The sequence below is a fragment of the Akebia trifoliata genome, chromosome 11 (assembly GCF_017979445.1).
Source record: "Akebia trifoliata isolate Shusen 1 chromosome 11, ASM1797944v1, whole genome shotgun sequence".
Lineage (NCBI taxonomy): Eukaryota > Viridiplantae > Streptophyta > Magnoliopsida > Ranunculales > Lardizabalaceae > Akebia > Akebia trifoliata.
In genome coordinates this window covers 39,849,472-39,870,654 of record NC_141385.1, presented here as the reverse complement: position 1 = coordinate 39,870,654, position 21,183 = coordinate 39,849,472, and the positions used below count along the sequence as shown (strand labels likewise).

At 35.0% G+C, this 21,183-nt stretch overlaps 3 protein-coding genes across 3 annotated transcripts; all 3 read right to left on the bottom strand.

Annotated features, from left to right (window-relative positions):
• Positions 1-1,354: 1,354 nt before the first annotated feature.
• Positions 1,355-3,388, bottom strand: LOC147391610 (B3 domain-containing protein Os04g0386900-like). Its single transcript, XM_086459093.1, has 3 exons — positions 3,304-3,388; positions 2,581-2,738; positions 1,355-1,871 (listed from the first exon to the last, which is right to left on the bottom strand). The coding sequence occupies exons 1-3, from the start codon at positions 3,386-3,388 to the stop codon at positions 1,569-1,571; spliced, it is 546 nt and encodes a 181-aa protein (XP_086315219.1). The 3' UTR covers positions 1,355-1,568.
• Positions 3,389-7,286: 3,898 nt separating this feature from the next.
• On the bottom strand, positions 7,287-11,853 carry LOC147391609 (B3 domain-containing protein Os04g0386900-like). Its single transcript, XM_086457223.1, has 4 exons — positions 11,704-11,853; positions 8,874-8,964; positions 8,221-8,393; positions 7,287-7,729 (listed from the first exon to the last, which is right to left on the bottom strand). Exons 2-4 carry the CDS (start codon positions 8,962-8,964, stop codon positions 7,424-7,426), a joined length of 570 nt encoding a protein of 189 aa, XP_086313349.1. The 5' UTR covers positions 11,704-11,853; the 3' UTR covers positions 7,287-7,423.
• A 3,196-nt stretch (positions 11,854-15,049) lies between these two features.
• On the bottom strand, positions 15,050-19,934 carry HSF3 (heat shock factor 3). The gene is made up of 2 exons (XM_086458787.1): positions 19,410-19,934; positions 15,050-16,470 (listed from the first exon to the last, which is right to left on the bottom strand). The coding sequence occupies exons 1-2, from the start codon at positions 19,650-19,652 to the stop codon at positions 15,223-15,225; spliced, it is 1,491 nt and encodes a 496-aa protein (XP_086314913.1). The 5' UTR covers positions 19,653-19,934; the 3' UTR covers positions 15,050-15,222.
• Positions 19,935-21,183: the final 1,249 nt, after the last annotated feature.

The window sequence follows — 21,183 nt, the reverse complement described above, 5'->3', positions numbered from 1 at the left end:
GAATAGGTCCACGGTTTGATTCCTTTTTAACAAATTGGGTAACTCAGGTATGGAAAGTAGCCAAGTAGGGAGTCTTGTTAGCAATCTCCCATTTAATTCATGACAAATTTACGAATTTTTTTAATTTTTTTTTCAATAAAAGTATTATTATTCGGATTATTGAATTATTTTGAATACTTAGTATATTTTAAGTTAAAAAAGGAATAAAACACAATTTTTTTTTTTGAGACTTTTACGAATTTTTATACATCTTGATCCAAAAAAATGCTATTGTAACTTGTTGTAGGTTATAAAGTATAAACTTGTAAGTTATAATGTGTAACACAAATTTGACTTTGAAGCGGCCATGATTCAAAAGTTTTGAGGAATCCACCTTTTTACGTGACAAATGTTCCTTTCATCATTTTAAAAAAAAAAAATTACTTAAAAGGACTTTCGCGGAGGGACTTCTTTCTAAATAGTCCTTAAGTTTTGGACGATCTCCTAATAGTCTATTTAGTATTTTTTTCTTTTCTTAATAGTCCTTCGACCTCATCTCCTACATCTCTCACAATTGAGTATCCTAACCGTTCGAACTCATCGTTTTTATCCAAAAGAATTGGATTTTGTCTTCTTAATCGAGTTTCGGAGATTCTCCCGTCGGAAAGGATTTAAGAAGGAACAAGAAACTATTTTCAAGGATTTTTTTAAATATTTTGAAAATGTATATAAAAAGACAAGGGGTTTTTACTTTTTTTTCTTAATTTTTGGATGAAAATCGATTAAGAATATTCATTTGGGTTGAAATCATCTATACAAGTCATTATCTCAAGTTTTTAGTTGATCTTTCCATGTATTTTAGTCGAAAAAACTTGAAAATTGAAAATGGGTGGATTTTACTAATGTTGAGTTCAACAATAAATAAAAAGAGAACTCGACAGTAAATAGTGGTCGAAGAAGAAGAAAACCTCAACCTTTACTAAGCTAAGTCACCTTTAAAACACCACATTTTCATCCTTTTTATGGAGTTGTGATTTTTTTACGCCCCTCTGACACATGGCATGGTCCAGAACAATATATATGTGCAGTTATGTATCCCGAGGAAAAATCTATGATTCTAACCCATGTCACATCAGAGGATGTGTGTCAGACTGGGGCGTCAGAAAATAATTATTCGTTTATAAAACTAAAGACAAACTTGCTTTTACCCCCCAAAACTTCCCTCATGAAGTGAACAATATCAAAAGGAATCTAAATAGCGACATTATATCAGAAAGCCCACCAATCTAACCTACAAGGGAAGGGGACCATAACATGAATCTGATTTTGCCATTCAACTATAAAACTCTATATCTACTGGCAAGGTGTGTGGCCTTTTATCATTTCAAATAACAAGTTAACAGTTGATGAGATGTTCATAAATTGCATCTGAGAAGTGTACTACAAGCAAGAGAAGGTTAACAAAGCATACATGAATTGTAAACATGTGTTTGGTGATCAAACACCTTAAACTAATTTTACTGGTCTTACTAGTTGAATTGAACAAGATAAATACAAAACATTAGGCAAAAGTTTTCACAAAAGAGATCTTAGTCAATTACAATGGGAGAAGCCGAAAACATACCAACAACCCTGTCCTCGAACTCAGATGGGACCTCACCACTGAGAATTCGCACTCTAAACTTTATGCACTTGTTACACTCCGTGAGTTCAAAGACACAACCATCTCCAGCTTTAAGTTTGTTGTCGACAAGAAACTTTTTCCATACGGAATTGAACCATTTGTCGCCACCATCTCCATAATACATCATATTCCAACTTTTGTCTAGGCAAGTAAGAACCACTGGAACCTTGGCTTGAGGAAGTATTTGGTTTATTTTGAATGGAATCATCTGTGAATAAAATTAATTTGTCGTGTTAAAGTAATCTCTGTTAATGTAAATGAAATTGTTGCTCTCTATAAATCTTGTTTTTCGCTACAATTTTTTTTTCTTCAATATTTTGAGTTTATGCATTCTAACATACTTGTTAAACACATGCAAACACAATGTGAAAAAAGCCCGAATTTGATGGCCTTGGGCTGTCAAATTTCATAAAATTGACGGACCAAGAGGTCAAACTGGTGTCTAATTTTTCATTGTCAAAATTTTTTTTTTCAACGGGCTAAAACTGTCAAATTAATGAAGGATAAGAGAAATTCGACAGATCTAAGCCATCAAATCTAAGAACATCAAGAATTTCGACGGTCCTAGACCGTCAAAATTCAGTTTCTAAAATTCGAGGGCCTTGGCCTGTCAAATTTTTATGTCGAATTTTCCATTTTTCACGTAGTGTAAGATAATAATTTATAATGAACTTAGTAATAAACAAGAAAAGAAAAAAAAATCGTGATATGTGATCACATTTTCTATTGTGCGAGCACGTATGTGCACAACATATGCTTGATCTCAAGCAATAGCAACCACTGAATGGTGGATTCCACGTCCTCCAACTCTTCACATGACCTAACGGGTATTGGTTTGCTATAAGAGGATAGTTCTTATGGTCCACTTGGTGGGTACTTAGACTACAAGTTATGCGTAAGTTTCGAGGCATACTTACCAGCTGATAAGATTGCTTGATATTCGATTTTGAAGCAATGAAATGTAAGTAAGGCTTGTCTGAAAGTGGCCAAAATTTATCTTCTTCTACAGTTGTGGTATGATCCAATTTGGGTCGGGCACATGGGTCAGTTGGTTGGTGTGGTGTGTAGCACTTACCTGCCAAAAATGGAAAATAAAAACTCCGATGGTATCAGCTCATGTAGCCCATCTTTGCCTCCTCAAGTAATGTAGCATTTCAGTTGTAAAGCTCTTTTAGTCTCTGAAAAACAAATATACGCGTGGAGATGCTAGTGTCCAATGCAAATATTAAATATTAGCAACCTTCAATGCCATGTTTTATCTATAAATGTCCCTAAAAAGCAATCCCATCTTTTTTTTTTTTTCAAAAACAAGTGTTGTGCGGAAGCTTAACAAGAGTAAAGATAAAATAACAAAACGAACACACAAGATTTATGTGGTTCGACAAATTGCCTATGTCCATGGAGGAGAGGGAGAAAAAATCTACTATCAACGATAAAGATTATAGACTCTGTTCACAATCGCAAGGAACCTCACAGAGTAAAAACATAAATAAACCCTACTCGAAAATACAATATATATCCAAAAAAAAAAAAAAAAATCGTCTCGGAGGCGCTGCCCCCACGTGGGCCCAATCGAATAACCTGACTTAGGACTTCGTGCTGAGCCCACTCCACATTGGCAAAAATGTCTCTTTTGATACTGTTTTGCCTCTTGACATCCGAGCCCAATAAGAATACTAGATATCTCACAACAACAAGGTTATCATTCTCATTGTTCAATCTCATTTTCGTAAATACTTTTTCAATCTTTTGATATTTACAAAAATGTCATCACACTAATGCCATTAACACCCTTACCTTTTTCTACTAAAAAAGAAAAGAATAAACTTTACTTTTTGTGGACTTATATGGAAAAAACATGATGAAGTAGGTTGTTGATATCAAATGCTTGCATTGGATGTTAGCATTCCATAAATATATATATATATATAGCGTTCAATGGCCAACAGTTTGGCAAACATTTTGGCAAACACATTTTTCAAAACATGAGTTAGAGGTCTTGGAATGGGCTGATTTTTGGTGAGGATGATCTCTACGGTGATCAGATCATCATCACCAAAAATCAGCCCATTCCAAAACTTCTAACCCCATCAAAAATGGTTTACAAAAAATGGACGATTCACGATTTTTCAACTTGTAAAACTGGGGCTAGAAGTTTTGGAATGAACTGATTTTTGGTGAGGATGATCTCCTTACCATAGAGATCATCCTCACTAAAAATCAGCCCATTCCAAGACCTCTAACCCATGTTTTGAAAAAGTGTTTGCCAAACTATTGGCCATTGAACGGGACCCTATATATATCCACACAATCTTTACCATTTTTTCGTCTAGAGGGAGGGTTGGTAACTTTCTAGGAGAATCCAAGATGATCACGATGAATGTCAAGATCACTAGGTGAAGGATTCATCTGCAAAACATTCTCAAAATTATTTTTTATTTATGCATTGGTGGTAAAGATGCTCAAAATTGTATTATGTGTAAAGCAAGAAAAGCACGTAAAGTTGCAATTAGCATAAAAAGATGGACAATGAAAAAGTTTAAGTGTTTGAGTCATTCCGCGTTCTAAAGTTTCAAATTAAAGCTTAACCACAATCATTAATCTAGATAATGGAAGAAAGTACATGTAATTATGTAAACATCATCTCTCAATATGGTTTTATGATCTAAAGGTATAAAGAGTTCAAGAGGACCTTTTTTATCTGATTCTTATTTAGATTATTGGATGCTTTAATTTTGTAATCAGTGGATGTATTGTGAGCTTTATTTGTTTGTAAACTTTTCTGGATTTTAGGCTCTTCTGGTTGGTTTTCTTGACCACCACCCTAGAGATAGAATTCACACCTGTTGTCTCTATCATCTAATTATTTTTGAACCTTGAAGCTTATCTCCAAAGATGTGGTTGTTGTATGTGAAAAAGTTGTACATAAAGATCTTGATTTCAGATTACTGATATTTTCAATAAGGATCAATCGATCAAAGACCACACTTCATGTTGTTCCTCTCTTTTTGAGCTCAAAGGGGTGGGGTGTATTGGTGAAAGTAATAGTAACACATAGATCCCACATCTCTTATACAAGTCTTGTGCTCTCTTTGTAATTCTTATTCTTAGTTACATCCTGCAATGTGGCTTTTATTTAGATCAAATCAATTTTTTAAATTCTATTTACTTAAATCCCTCATAAATTCTTCTTCTTCTATGGATTCAGTCTATCCAGGATATAATAATTCCTGCTTCCCCTACCTTAGAAAAAAAAAAACCCCTAAAAATAGATAGAAAAGGGTGTATTTTTTCTATTTTTAAAGACATTAATTAATGTGTCAAATATGGGATAGTGGAGACCAATAATGTAGCACCTGAGATTGGTAGAAGAATTCAGCTTTCCCAAAGATGGGTTTCCAAGAAGAATAATTAAGGGAGAGAAAATGAATCGTTGAGATCAACAACAAAAATGGTCAAGCTCGAGGATTTGAGTTTGACGTTTTATCCCAGGTGGGGGCGTTAAGAAATAAAGATTTTATTGAAACCCTTTCCAGAGACTCCCATGCTAATATAGTAAGATTTTGAGTCTTATCGATCAAATTAGATAAAAATTGAGCCTCATTAAGGGTCGTTTTGCTCAAATGGATTACCACATCAGAAATCCAACACCACAGCCCTCCAAGTTTCATAAAAAAAATAAATTCAGACAAAAAATAAATAACTTCTTTTCAACTGCATCCAAGATTTTTAAAATGGACAGCTATCAATCTGCCACATAACTCCTAAGCTTAAAGATGAAATTTAACATTGCAAAATAACTTCTTTTTACAAAATTCATAGAATTTCGTCCTCTACAACCCTCACTTTTGAGGCATCGGATCATGTTTTTGGATGCCAAGAGGTGAGTCGAAGGACCCTTAGTAAGGGTTTAATCCTTACTAACTTATTAAGGCTAGGCTAGGCTAGGCGGACTCAAGATTTTGGGGACCGATTAGTTGCACACCATGCAATACTAGTTGCAGACCGTCACTTAATATTTTTTTCCCTTTGCTCTCAAAATAAATGTTGCACTCCTTTGCTTATTTTTATTTTTATTTTTTGTCTCTCATTCTTCAACCATGCTCAAATAAATTATTGTTGGTTCAATAATTTTTGTAAGAGCATCTGATGATAGGGTCTAGTTCACCTGTCAAAATCCCAGACAAATCATTCAAACCGTTGGATGATTTGAGATCTAACGGCGCAGATGTGTTATAAATGCACTTGCACAATTGATTCACTTAATGTTTTTCAAAATTACATCTACCTCTCCGCACCTTCAAACCCCCAAATCACATTCGTCTTTTTCCCCAACAAAACCCTCCTAATCTGAGATTAAAACATCGAAAATTCAAAAACCCTAACAGATATGAAACTATAGAATTGATTATGTCAAAATCCAATCATTCAAAAAGATCACGAAGAATTGTAAAAATTGCAACTACCGACCTTTATTAAATCGCTCAACTTGTATATATATATATATGTCCGTCATTAATGTTGGATTGAAGATCCCCCTCCCTCTTTTGATTCTTTCGCTTCTTTAGATTCAGTCAGCCATTAATGGTGGACTGATAATTCGAATCCCCTTTCACTGTGTTTGGATCGAGAGAAGAGAAGAGAAAATAAATGAGTTTCTCTCCATTTCTCTTGTTTGGATTGTTAAGTGGGGAGAGAAGTGGAAAAACAAAAAAGATGAGTTTTCTTTGTCTCCAAAACTGGAGAGAAGAGGAGAGAAACCCTTTTTAAAATATTTTATAATTTCAATTCTGCCCCTAAATTTTTTAAAGATATTTTAAAATTTCAAAGTCATCCCAAGTTCTCTTCTGTCAATCCAAAAATGATGGAGAGAAATTGAATTTCTCTTCTCTTCTCTTAATTAGTTTCTCTTTTCTCGCCTTTGAGATGAAATTGCAGATTAAGAATCAGCCGTAGATTTGTTGTCTTCGTCTTCAAAACTTGTAAATATTGTAAAGTTTTTTGTTTACAATCTAAAAAAAAAAAATTGGAAAGAAGAAAATAAGGAAGAATGGCATCCAAAGCCTCTAATATTGTAGAAAAACTTTTAAAAAAAATCTGAACTACAATCTACAATAAAAAATTGAAAAGAAGAAAACCTAAAAATCATACGTTTGGGCGAGAGAGATGAAGAAGAAGTTCTCTAGACCAAGAGAAAACCCCAACCTCTACTAAGCCACCACATTTTCATCCTTCTTATAAAACTAAAGACAAACTTGCTTTTACCCCAACACTTCATTCGTGAAGAAAACCTTATCAGAAAGCCCACCAATCCAAACTACTTGGGGACAAGAATGTGAATCTAATTTTTTCCATTCATGTACAGAATTATATCTTCTGGCAAGGCACGCGGGCATGGCTTCATGTCCTTTCACATAATAAGTTCAACAGTTGGTGAGATGTTCATAAATTGCATCTTAGAATTGTAATATAATGCAGTTATATTTTTATTCCAATGACTCGTAGATTAGTAGATAACACAAACAAACAAAAAAAGTGAATAAGGATTCACAGAGTAAACTACACGTGCTGTGGCATTGACCCATATATGAATACTAGACACATGCATCCATCCATAAATAGATAAACTCAAAACATACATGGATCATAAACATGTGTTTGGTGATGTTCAAACACCTTAAACTGATTTTACTGGTCTTACTAGTTGAATTGTACAAGATATTTACAAAACATTAGGCAAAAGTTTTCATAAAAGAGATCTTAGTCAATTACAATGGGAGAAAATGAACTCATACCCTCAACCCTGTCCTCGAACTCACATGGGATCTCACCACTGAGAATTCGCACTCTAAACTTTATACACTCGTTGCTACACTCCGTGAGTTCAAAGACACAACCATCGCCAACTTTAAGTTTGTTGTCCACAAGAAACTTTCTCCATCCGGGATTGAACCTTTTGTCGCCACCATCTCCATAATACATCATATTCCAACTTTTGTTTCGGCAAGTAAGAACCACTGGAACCTTAGCTTGAGGAAGTATTTGGTGTATTTTGGATGGAATCCTCTATGAATAAAAGCAATTTGTCGTGTTAAAGTAACCTATGTTAATATAAATATAAATGAAAATTTTGCTCTCTTTAAATCTTGTTTTTTGCTACGATTGTTTTTTTTTTTCCAAAATTTTGAGTTTATGCATTCTAACATACTTGTTAAACATGCAAAGATTATAATTTATAATGAACTTAGTAATAAACTTGTATTAAAAAAAAAACGTTACTCTAAGGTTATTGTAATAATTGCAATAATTTTCTATTTTGAATTTTCTTTATTAAAAACAAATTTTCGTGATATACGACCACATTTGCTATTGTGTGATCGTATATGTGCACAACATATGCTTGATCTCAAACAATAGCAGCCACTGAATGGTGGATTCCACATCCTCCAACTCTTCACATGGCCTAACGGGTATTGGTTTTCTATAAGAGGGTTCTTATAGTCCTCTTGGCAGATACTTAGACTACTGCTTATACACTAGTGTCAAGGCATAGTTACCAGCTGATGAGATTGTTTGACATTCGAGCTTGAAACAATGAAATGAAAGTAAGGCTTATCTGATAGCGGCCAAAATTCATCTTCTTCTACAGTTGTGGCATGATCCAATTTGGGTTGGGCACATGGATCAGTTGGTTGGTGTGGTGTGTAGCAATCATGAGTTTGTAGCTTACCTGCCAAAAAAAGAAAATAAAAACTCTGACAGTATCAGTTCGTGTATCCCATCTTTGACCCTCAAGCCATGTAGCATTTCAGTTGTAAAGCTCTTTCAGTCTCTGAAAAACAAATGTACATGGAGATGCTAGTGTCCAATGCAAGCATTAAATGTTAACAACCTTCAATGCCATGTTTTATCCATAAACGTCCCTGAAAAGCAATCCCATCTTTTTTTTTTTGGCAAAAGCAAGGTTATTATTCTCATTGTTCAATCTCAGTTTCATAAATACTTTTTGAGGTTTTTTTTATATTTATAAAAATGCCATCCCACTAATGACATTAACACCTTACCTTTTTCTACTAAAAAAGAAAAGAAAAAGCGTACTTTTGGGGTCTTTTGTGGGAAAAACACAATAAAGTATGTTTCTGGTATCAAATGCTTGCATTGGATGTTAGCATTCCATAAATATATATTTACATATCCACACAATCCTTACCATTTTTTTGTCTAGAGGGAGGGCCTGTAACTTTCTGGGAGAATCCAAGATGATCATGATGAATGTCAAGATCACTAGCCGGATGATCCATCTGCAAGACATTCTCAAAATTATTTTTTATTTATGCATTGGTAGTTTAAGATGATCAAAATTGTATTATGAGTGAAGCAAGAAAAGCACAGGAAGTTGCAATGAGCAGAAAATCTGTAATCTCCCTATCAGATGTACTATGAAAATGTAAGTGTTTTGAGTCATTCCACGTGCTAAAGTTTCAAATTGAGGGTAAACCACAATCATTAATCTAGATAATGGAAGAAAGTACATGTAATTATGTAAACACCGTCTCCCAATATGTTTTTATGGTCTAAAGGTTTCAATAGTTCAAGAGTTTCTTCTAATCTGATTCTTATTTAAATAATCAGATGCTTTAATTTTGCAATCAGTGGGTGTATTGTGGGCTTTACTTGTTCGCAAAATTCTCTGCATTGTAGTCTCTTTTGGTTGGCTATCTTGACCCCCCCTTGAGCTTATTTATGTATTGTATCAGCCTTCTCTGTTAATGATATACATGCTTTTACCCATCCAAAAAAAAGCACATCAATTCTGGTGCAATAAACACCATGATGACAGTCCAACTTCTGGATAACGCCACTGTTGCCAGGGAAGAACTCAAAGAAAGGATGACCCCAATAGAAATCACACCCTTTATCTCTACCCTCTAGTTCTTTTCCTTGAAGCTTATTGCAAAGATGTGGTTGTTGCATAAAATCAATATCATAGCTCTTTGTAATCAAATATATATATATGCAAACATTGGGAGCCAAAAATTTTCCTATATGGGTTAAAAGTTTCAAAATGGGATGATTTTTTGTGAGGGTGATCTCTACGGTGAGGAGATCATTGTCACAAAAAATCAGCTGAATCTGAAACTTCTAACCCCATCAAAATTGGCTTATAAGTTGAAGAATTCTGAACTTCCCGTTAATTTGTAAACAAATTTTGATGGGGCTAAAATTTTGGAATGGGCTGATTTTTTGTGAGGATGATCTCCTCACCATAAAGATTCATCCTCAATTCCTCACAAAAAAGTCCAATCCAAAACTTTTAACCCATGTAAGACAAATTTTGGCTCCCAATGTTGGCTGCCGAAGCTGACCCTTGTATCGTTGTTGAGCAGAAGTGTGGTTGAAGTAGCCAACAGCCCTTGGTATTGAACAATTACTCTGTTTTGTAATGTATCTAAGTACGAAAAATCCATAGCACCGCTAAGCTAGGTTATCAGTTGAACATCAGTAGGGTTATCAGTGGGACAGCATTTTGAGAGATTGCATTAATGAGGGGGAAAAAAGAGAGCCGCAAAATCCAAGAAATAGTAATGAGGAGCAGTCTCATTATCTTTCAAAAACATTATATATAAAAAAATGCATCAACGATAGTTAATACCCAAGGCCATGTCTTGCAAAAAGCAACATCTCCACACTAGGACTCTGAAATTAAACCCTCCTATCATTTCTCACACTAAACAAAATTCCGAATGCTGAAGTGACCTCAAGATTATACCTCACATCGCACATCTTGACATGAAAGTGTATGGGAACCATAGATTCTTTTCATTGAAATACGAGTGAAAAAGCATCTATGATTCCTGTCCGCTTTCATGTCAAGATGTGCGATGTGAGGTACAAGCTTGAGATCACTCCAGCACGACTCAATTCCGGAACATCTCCCCATTTTCCTATATTATTCCTAACAACTTTGTCCTATTAATCCCACCTCTCCGACATCAAGTAATTTTATGTTGAATCCCATTCCATTTTTTTCGGAAAAGAATTCTTTCGAGTCATACATTCCAAATTTTACCTCCGGTCTTTGCTTTGTAAGTCATCTGACAAAATCATTAAAATGCGCAACTATCTTCTGTAAATAGAGTAACCTCTCAAACAAACAACTGTTGCTTATGTGACCAACCAATTTTATGGTGTGATAATATTAGTGCACTTCATCTGGCAGTTAATCCAGTTTTTTTATGCATATACAAAACATATCGAAGTTGACTATCATTTTGTACATGAAAAAATTGTACATAAAGATCTTAATATCAGATTACTAATATTTTCAATAACAATTGAAGACCACGCTCAATGTTGTTCCTCTCCTGTTGAGCTCGAAGGGCGTATTGGCGAAAGTAACAGTAACACATATATCCCACATCTCTTTTATCCTGACATTCTATTGTACTTCCTTTGTAAGTCCTATTTAAATCAAAGAGTTAACAACCCACTACAATGTGGCTTTTATTTAGATCAAATCAATTGTTTAATTCTATTTACTTAAATCCCTTATAAATTCTTCTTGTAAGGATTTAGTCTGTCCAGTATATAACAATTCTTGCTTCCCCAACATTTAAAAAAAAAACCTCAAAATAGATAGAAAACGGTATTTCTCTTCTTATATGGATTTAGTCTACCCAGGATGTAACAATTACTGCTTCCCCTACCCTTTAAAAATAAAAATAAAAACCCTAAAAATAAATAGAAAAGGGTGTCTCTCTTATTTTTAAAGACATTAATTCATGTATCAATTATGGGATAGTGGAGAATAATGTAGCACTTTTGAGAGTATATTTGTGATGAAAGAAACAAGATCTTTTTTTTTTTTCTTTTTTGAGGTGATGATGTTAACTGTGTTGACTTGAGTACTAAAAAAAATACAAGATAGATGACAGTAGTAGTGAACTTCAACACATTTAACATCATGGGAAGAAGCTCAGATTCTCAAATAAATGATTTTAAAATAAAAAAATAAAAAAAGAGTAACAGAGACAGCTTACCAGGAATGGCGGTCACGTTCACGTCTTGGACGAAAGTTACAACTACGAAGAGAGAAAGAATGAAAGAAAGGTGGTTTTAGTGGAATTTTCAGATGCCCAATGAACGGCTGAGATTGGAAGAATAATTCAGCTATCCCAAAGATCGGTTTCGATTTTCGAAGAAGAATGAGTGACTGGGGAGAGAAAATGAATCATTGAGATCAACAACAAAAATAGTCAATCTCGAGGATTTGAGTTTGACACTTCGAAGTTTTGTCCTGGGTGAGGGCGTTAAGAAAAAAGATATTTAATGAAGAATAATGATTTTCTGACTCCCCGTCCGACATATTTCCCTCACTCTCTTGACGTGTCATGTGTTAGAATCATAGATTTTTCCTTGAGATGCATAATTGTATATCTCCATTTAAATCACGACTCTTTAGTGAAATCTTTTCCAAACACTTACATATGTAAGATTTTGAATCTTACTAATGAGTGTCGTTTACTCAAATGTATTATCGCATCAGAAATCCGACACCAAAGCCCTCTAAGGGTATGTTTGATTGCACATGGAAAATGGTGGAAAATCAATTTTTATGGAAAATGATATTTTTTAAGTGTTTGATTGCACATGGAAATGGAAATTCATTTTCCACCCCATTCAAAAAGTCCACTAAATCATGGATTTCACTTTCCCACTCATATGAGTGGAAAAATGAAATCCGCCCATATTTTCTATCCTCAATTCTTCCCTACTACCACTAGTACCACCACCACCACCACCACCACCATCACCATTACACTAATCTCGTCGTCGTCGTTGTCGGCTCCGTCTCCGACCACCTTTTCTATCTCTCTTCTTCTTCTTTTTCTTCTTCTACTTTTTCTCCATCCCTCATCTCTTCCGCCACCACCACCACCACGTTCTTCCCCCATCTTTCTCACTTACCTCCATCGCCGTCACCATCGCCGTCATCATTGTCGTAGCCGCCATCGTCGTCGTAGCCACCGTCGTCGCCATCACCGTTGCAACCATCGTCGCCACATCCTCCCCCCTCCCTCTTCCTTGTCATCTTCTTGTTCCTCTCCCTTCCTCACATCTTCTTCCTCCTTCTCCTCTTCTTTTTTTTTCCTCATATTTTTCCATGATTTTATCCAAGTGAAATCAAGCAATGGAATTTGATTTTCCAACCCTACCTATTTTCCACAATTAATTTTCCATGGATTTCAAATTCCATGGAAAATGACTTTCCATGCAATCAAACATACCCTAAGTTTCATATGAAAATTCAAATTAAAAAAAAAAAAAAAAAAATTTGAACCAGAGCCAAGGTTTTGAGAATGAACGGTTACCAAGGACTCCTTAGTAAGGGTGAAATCCTTACTAACTTAGTAAGACTAGGCGGACTCAAAAGTCATGGTGTGCAACACGTCTCGACTGCAAGGATCTATTAAGTAATTTTCCTAAACAGTAAAAGGCTATTTTAATAATTGGAGCAATCCTAAAGTTTGCCAAACATTTTTCAAAACATGAGTTAGAAGTTTTGGAATGAACTGATTTTTTGTGAGGATGATCTCTATGGTGAAAAGATCATCCTCTCCAAAAGTCAACTCATTTTGAAATTTCTAACCCAAATTTACAAATTGAAGAATTGTGAACCATTCAATTTTTGTAAATCACTTTTGATGGGGTTAGAAGTTTTGGAATAAGCTGATTTTTGGTGAGGATGATATTCTCATCATAGAGATCATCCTCACAAAAAATCAACTCAGTCCAAACTTCTAACCCATGTTTTGAAAAATGTTTGGCACAATGTTTGACAAACTTTAGGGCTGTTGAACCGCTCCCTCTAATAATACCCCTGTAAAATTAGCCAAACTATACGAGCAAAAAAGTTTTATCTATGATGTTCAATATAACCCTAATTTGAAAATTACAGAAAATGCCATTAAAACAAATAGATGATTTGATTAAAAATTATTATTTGTTATTTTTTCAAGATGGTTAATTAGTCGATGTTAAAGTTAACAAACTTACCATATCTTATTTTTATAGGGAGCAACTACTTGTGGCGCAACAAAGCGTCCCTTGCACACCTTAGTCTTAAAAAAATGGAATCACTTTTTCTGAATTTTTAAAAGATTAATTCTAGATTGACGTAAGTGGGGGACACATGGAGGGACATCTTAATGTGGTGGCACGCACATGCCCGTAAATATATTTTCTTTGAGATACGAGTAAAACGCATCTACGGACATGGATATGTGCGCGCCACCATATCAAGGTGTCCTTGTGTGTCCCCGTTAAAGTCACTCTAGCATGATTCTTTTTGAAAAGAGAGATGATATTGCCACACTAACTTTTGCTAATGCCACATCAATAAAGAATTGCAAACAATTGGTTGGCGTTGGCAAAAGTTGGTGAGGCAATAGCAGTTATCTTTAAAATTTCTTACAAATTGCCTTCTCTCTCCCATTCTCCATGGAAGAAAGAAGAAGAAAAGATGGGAGGGCAATTTTTTTTTATACCAATGGAGTGCCAAGAAGAATTTTTAAGTGACGGAGCAATCAGTTCTAGGTTGTATAGATTTCTATCACTCTGTCGCCTTTGGGACTGGGATGACTCGCCCAAATCGTCTTTGATTAGATTGTAGTGTTTTTCGTGGGGAGGAATTTAGTCTCACAGATCTAACAACTACAAAATGATCAAATGCAAGAGCTAAGATCACCAATCAATCTTTTTTTTTTTTTTTACATACAATACCCGGACCATAGTAACCAAGTTTGGAACTGGAACATTTAGAAACCTAAACCATTTAATAGGGTCCTATTGTAAGATAATTTGATTTCCTAACCCAAACCGATAAATCCAAAACCGATACCTAATGTGATGTATGAGGCAACTTACAAATGTAGGTACACGGTTTGGTTTGATTTGGAGCGGATGCTCGCTAAGTTCTCCAAGGATATATTATTATTCAAACTGTAAAAATTAAAAAAAAATCGAGAAGACCTCAACCAAAACATCACAAAACAGAAAGTTTGAAGCCAATAACACACAGCCTCAACCAAAACAGGAAGTTTGAATTCCACTAACACTCGGCCACAACACGAAAAGATGAGCAAAGAAAACCCTTCATACATTCAAAATTTACGGTTTAGAAATGGTCTTTCTATATAAAATGGTGACATTTTGATTATGAGTAGTAGACCCTACCAAACACAACTCAGCACAGAACATGAACCTGCAAGTAAAAGGATCATCATATACACCTTACATGCTTGTTTAATAATTCATTAACCTTGCACCGAGCTGGATCAAAATATTTTTTTTTTTTTTTAAATGTAAATTATATAACCCTGTTCATGCAAAATTAGCACCATGTATTATATCTTTAAGCTGCTTGTCCTGAAGCCAACATGAGAGCGAACTACGATGATGATGATGACGATGATGAGTAATAATCACTAATGACTAATTATTAATGATTATACCTAGAGGATTTTGCATAACAAACAATTATACATCAACACACAAGATCAACCCTCTTTGGTCTCCGGGCTAAGAAGACCCATCTGTTCTGTAAGCTGATCCATATGCTGAGATTTGTGCCATCCATTCTCTTGCCCTGGTTGTTGTTCATCCTCCTTCGCTGTATGGTCAGGTGTGCCCGCTTCAATCTCATCTGTTTCTCCATTAAGTTGGCTAGGGCTTAGAAATTGTTCCCAAAAAGAATCATTTATGCCAGGTAGTTTTATCCCATCCAGAAAGTTCTCCATATCGGGATCCGGAGAGTACTCATCGTTTTCTATGGGCATTATTCCATCCACTACCATGGTCATTGGATCCATGTAGACACCATTCCCCGTTTCATGATCCACATAATTAGCATCAGGAATGATATTGACGTTGCTTTGCGGGACCATTCCTTCTATTTGAGGGAACTCAGGCATAATCATATCCGGCTGACCTCCACCAAGAACACTCATATCCGGTAATTGAGCTGTTGTTACTATGTCTGTTACTAAAGCAGGAGAAGAGTGTATCTCTGCTTTAGCAGTTGAAATACCCGAGGACACTGCCAAGTGTGGGACCTCAGAAAGTGTCACTCTGGAAACCCGACTTGAAGAGCTCTCATTATCTAATGCACTAGAAGGTGAGGGAACATCATCAATCAAGAAACTATCGGGATTGTCGTCTGTTTCGAACTGGGGAGGTGTATCGAAATTCAGTATTTGCCTTAGCATTGCTTTTGCTGCCTCGTTCATTAGAGGTTGGTACTTTATGATCTGTCCGTCGGGAGCGTTGGCGTTATCATCCTCAGAATTATCTTCCTGTTTGGGAAGTCTACGTTTCTTGCTTACTCCAGCTATGCGTCTGTTACTCTCATTCTGCTGTTGTACCAACTGTGCAAAGAATCCGGGACTCTGCATGGCCTTAGCCAAGAACGACATCATTTGTTGCTGCCGCTGTTCCATACCCTGAAGTCGCTGCACCAAGGTCTGCACTTGCTGATCAGTTGACTGTTGTTGCTGCCTCAGCCTAACGAGTTCTTGCATAAGCACGTTCTTGTCCCTTTTGAGTCTCTCGACCTCCTCCTCAAGCCCGAATTTCCCAACCTCGACACATGAGGCAACTGAAGCACTCTGTCCATGAGGTTGCTGTTGTTGATGGCTATGCGCACTGGTTGGTTTTCTCCTACTAATAGTCTTTAACAAGTGTTTCTGACCTCTTAGGAACCCCTCATTTGCAAATTCCCAACGGTCAGGATCAACCTTCTTGAAACCCTGCTCATTGATAGAAGATATAGATATACATAATTTGGCCAATATTAAATAAATGCAGCATGTTAAAGGGGTGGGCAAACACTAACGCACACAAAGCCATCAACAATTGGCCCTAAGATGCCTTATTTTATAATAATAAAAAGTGCATCGATAGAATGCAAGTATATCGAACCTATGGAGTCACAATTTAGTTCAAATGATGGTACTTTCATCATACTCGGCACATTTGCACATAAAGCACACGTCAAGGGAAAACTTCTTGGTATTAACAAAGTGGTGTAGAGTAAGAAGTATGTACTTGATCCAATCATCCAAGCAAAAGAGCCACTTTAAAAGGGAACAAAGTGGACTAGATCTTGCAGGAGGGGAAATCATACACAAGGCCATCACAACAAGGTAATAATAAAACAAATGGATCAAAGAGTCCATCTTGGTCCTTCATCCAGATTCCTGATCTCCATTGTTATAAGAAATGTGTTCCCCTCTTTCCAATCCTTTTTATTAATAAGAGTTTGATGGCTTATTCGAAGAAAGAAAGAAAGAGAGAGAAAGTTATTTATAGTATAACTTCCACCCCGCTACTGAGAATATATTAATAAAATATAGCTCCAGAATCGCATCCCAATAAAACACACACCAAAAGGTTACCTATGCATTTAAATGCAACGAGGCAATGAAACAGTTAGTGTAACTTTGCCTACAATTACCAATGTTGATTCTGAAATCAAGACACGACCACTGTCACAATTCTCTCCCAACTCCAAACCGAATAATCAAATAGTTCTAATATTAGTTAATCATGCGTCAACCTATTCCAACCCTATATGCATGACTATAAGAGAAGCCAAAAAGTGTGAGCTCTCCTGTGTCATGCTGAGCAAACGGGAACTGCTAAAGTTGTCACACCCACTTAGGTAGAATGTGTATGGATTGCTAGTAATACCAATGTGATATGTACTAGAATTATAAAATCCAAGTGTGCACTTCAATTAACCAAAAATGCGTAAATTTGGAAGATTAGAGGCTTAAACAAATTTCATAAAAAAGAAAAATCATCATTATCAAAGCCTTATCCCAAAAATTTGGGCTCGGCCGATGGATCCTATTCCTCTGCCTAAAGCCTTAGCTTTTTTGTTATTGCAAATGTGTTCGTATCTGCTCATTAGAAGGGTTTTAAATATTCCTGTTCTCCTACGGTTGCTCGATTTTGGGACGTTCCTTGGAAAATTTATCACCTTATTAATAGTTTTCAAGTAAAGAACAATTAATAAAACATTAAAATCAAGCTCAAATGATGTTATGTTTGTGCATTTTTTAAAGTTGATTTCGAACAAACACCATTGTTTTTTGTAATTTCACTTTTCTTTCATACATTGAAGCCACATCAGAATTACAAATGTATAAATGCATGGATTGACAAGTGTCCAGCTTCTTATAGAAAATGCTTGGGAAACCTCAATTTCCTTTATTTCCATCTAAATAAGCATATTTTGGGTCCTGAATGTGTTTGTTTCTAAATAAGCATGTTTGTTTCTTGAATGTGTTTTTTATTGGAGCTACTCCTACATTTTCCTGAATGTGTTTGTTTCTCATTTTATATTTGTTATGCTCAATTTATAAACATGATGCTTCTTACCATCTATCAATCAGCTCCATAAAAATAGCTGGAATTACTACCCTTATAGAATTTTCCTCTTAGTTTGATTAGTATGTGTCTTGTCACATAATGCTCTTGGAGAGCACCTCCACTCTAACAATCCAGCTCTGATTTCACGTGTACTGATGATCGAAGAAACATGTCTAAGATGAATAATATTCCAACCATACTGATAAAGTAGCTGAAAGGAAAAAAGAGTTAAGATTAATTACTAAGATAAATGTCTTTTAAATAGATAAAATCCGTATTCGTAACCAAGTAGAGGTGATAAACTAAGAGAAAGTCAGTTGATACGGCTTGGGCATGTTCAAGGAAAGCGACGAAATGTTCAAATTGATTGTCTTAAAGAATAAGAGAAAGACCCAAAAAAACATTGATGGAGAGATTAAAAGCAGATACGAACTCACTTTTAATAAAAGAAGACTTGGCTTTGTATATAGTGGAATGGGAGAACAAGATTCGTTTAGCTTGGCCTCAAATCTTTGAGATAACGCTTTGTTACTCCAAACAGTTGTTTTTCATGATATGATGCTTTATATATCATTTCTGAATTATTAGTTCATACTTCCAATGTTTTAGCTATTCTCAGAAATTTTCCAAGTTGATAGATATATAAAAAATTCTCCATGTGAAGAACTTCGAATTATTTCTGAAGTTGATAGATCCGAAAGAACATTGACAACAATAGTGAAAACATGCGTGAACTCACTTTCAATAACAGAAAACTTGGCTTTGGACATAATGGGATGGAGGAATAAGATTCTCTTAGTTTGACCCAAACTCTTTGAATAAGGCTTTGTCACTCCAAATAGTTATTTTTTGTGATATAATGAGCATTGATATATTTCGTTCTTTCTTTCTTTTTTTCTGAATTATTAGTTCATACTTCCAATGTTTTAGCTATTCTCAGAAATTTCCTAAGTTGATAGACATATTAAAAATTCTCCATGTCAAAGAACTTCTTCAAATTATTTCCGAATTTTAACTGAGAAATGTTAAAATGAATTTGAAGTTTACTACCTTGGGCACAACAAAACAACAATCTACAACATCATAAACACAGCCATAACTTGGATCGCATAATTCTTATGTCACAACTAACCCGATATCTTTCATATCGGTTTATTAGATAATTGATTGTGAAACTCAGTGAAGCCCTAATTTCACTAAATCCACTCCAATCTTATTGTTCATATATTCAATCCAATAATAAATAAAACCTACCCGAAAATCAGAAATTTTAGCAGAAGAAACTTCGATTAGAAAAGAAAGAAAGGCGTACATAGGTGTTCAATTGCCTCACGAAGCTAGAGAAGTTATTGTGCTTGAAATATTTGGGCAAAAGATCTCTCCCGAACTCGGGCGGATCCCAAACAACGAAGCTGTTATTGCTAGGGCTCCAAGAAACAACCGAATTCGTCGAAGGATCATCGACCATGTCATAGGTTTTGCTAAGGAATGGTGGCAGAGCATTCACGTTCGGGTGCGAATTAGAGATCACAGTCTTTCCATTAACTCCATCCATGTTATCTCTAACGATTACAGTACGAAAAGCATCGATTCTTGATCAGATTGATAAAACAAAGTTCGAATAAAAGTAAAATCAAAGGTTCAATAGGATGTTTTTCAAAGAGATTAGGGCTTTAATGGGGCCAAAACGGCGCCATTACATCATCAAAAATAGGTAAGATATGGAAATTAGGGTTTGGTTACAGAAAATTTCGTTCTTGGTGTGAAGAGATGAAGAAAAACCCTACAAGTTCAAGAGACGTAAAAAGGGGTTTCAACGGAAGGGACGATGGAGGCAACGGTCCCGATCTGCCACTTTATCAGAGGTACTGTTCAATCACCCTCAAAACTTGCTAAAATATCGAAAGTACCCCTTCGTTAGGACATCATGGATAATTGGATATTTTGATGGTTTAAGTGGTACATTCAGACCATAATAACAAATTTCGGATTCGGTAATTATTCCGTGTCGGTTTAATTCGGATAAATTCGATTTCTTTTTTTTTTTATATTTAAAAATCGGAAAATTTTCGAAAATGATAAAAATATTTTATTGGATTTGTTATCAAAACCTATAGTGTTCAACATTTTTCTAAATTCTATCTTTTTCTTGATGTTTGAATGTTAAAAAAAATTAAAATTTTAGATGTGAAAGGTAAAACTATTGTCACATTCCATGATTACTACAAGGATTATCAATTAATTCGTCAAATTAATCGGCTAATCTTTAATTTGGAGAATTTTACAAATTTTTTGAGGAACTTGGAGAATTTTGTGACTATGACTCAGACCGTCACTTTTAGATGAATATTTTTGGATACTTGACCTCATTCTACTTTGAAAGACTAATATAAAATTATCCAAATTATCTATCTTCAACATTTTGCCAATTGATTTTTCTCTCAAAATATAAAAATAAAATTGGGACATTAAGTTGATTTATTAATTTATTAATTGTGGGTGCATAATTACGAGTAATGCCATTGACCAATGGAGAGAAACCATGTGACTATCAATGCATGAAGAAAGTGGAATTCATGGACATGTGGAGAATATTGAGAGTTAGAGGAATTCAATAGACTGATGGGTGATTTCAATCGAGACTCCCATGTGCCAACTCCCTTGAATCTAAAATAAGACTCAACTAGAGTAAAATATTACATGATAACGTTAAAAGAATAATCGAGTAACCTTGGTAATGAAGGAATGTTATAGAATTGATGAGGGATCATTGCAAATTCAGATGGAAGAGTTTCATGTCTGGTTAGAATTTTAATTACAATAATATTCCTAGATCAACTTTTGTATAAATACAGGAAAGATCACACAAGTAAAGAAATTTTGATTTATTTTTTAACTTGCACTTAGATTATTTTTGCAAACTTAATCATTGGAGGGCCTTATTTTGAAAATCAGAGAGAAGATTTTCGTAGAGATTCGAGTTTGGGGTGAGATAATATTTTTACCTACATCAATTTTAATATGAGTGATTTAGACATATCCTGATGTTTTTGTGAATATTTGAGATGTTACCCTTTGAAATTAAT

Bases quoted from the DNA above. Each gene is read 5' to 3' on its own strand.
- LOC147391610 (XM_086459093.1), bottom strand. From the start codon at position 3,388: ATGAGATTGAACAATGAGAATGATAACCTTGTTGTTGTGAGATATCTA. The intron at 2,739-3,303 runs GTATCAAAAGAG...CATTTTTGGCAG, and splicing joins GGATGTCAAGAGGCAAAACA to GTAAGTGCTACACACCACAC. The intron at 1,872-2,580 runs GTAAGTATGCCT...TTTTATTCACAG, and splicing joins TCAAGCAATCTTATCAGCTG to ATGATTCCATTCAAAATAAA.
- LOC147391609 (XM_086457223.1), bottom strand. From the start codon at position 8,964: ATGGATCATCCGGCTAGTGATCTTGACATTCATCATGATCATCTTGGA. The intron at 8,394-8,873 runs GTAAGGATTGTG...TTTTTTTGGCAG, and splicing joins TCCCTCTAGACAAAAAAATG to GTAAGCTACAAACTCATGAT. The intron at 7,730-8,220 runs GTAACTATGCCT...TTTTATTCATAG, and splicing joins TCAAACAATCTCATCAGCTG to AGGATTCCATCCAAAATACA.
- HSF3 (XM_086458787.1), bottom strand. From the start codon at position 19,652: ATGGATGGAGTTAATGGAAAGACTGTGATCTCTAATTCGCACCCGAAC. The intron at 16,471-19,409 runs GTACGCCTTTCT...ATCAATGAGCAG, and splicing joins TGAGGCAATTGAACACCTAT to GGTTTCAAGAAGGTTGATCC.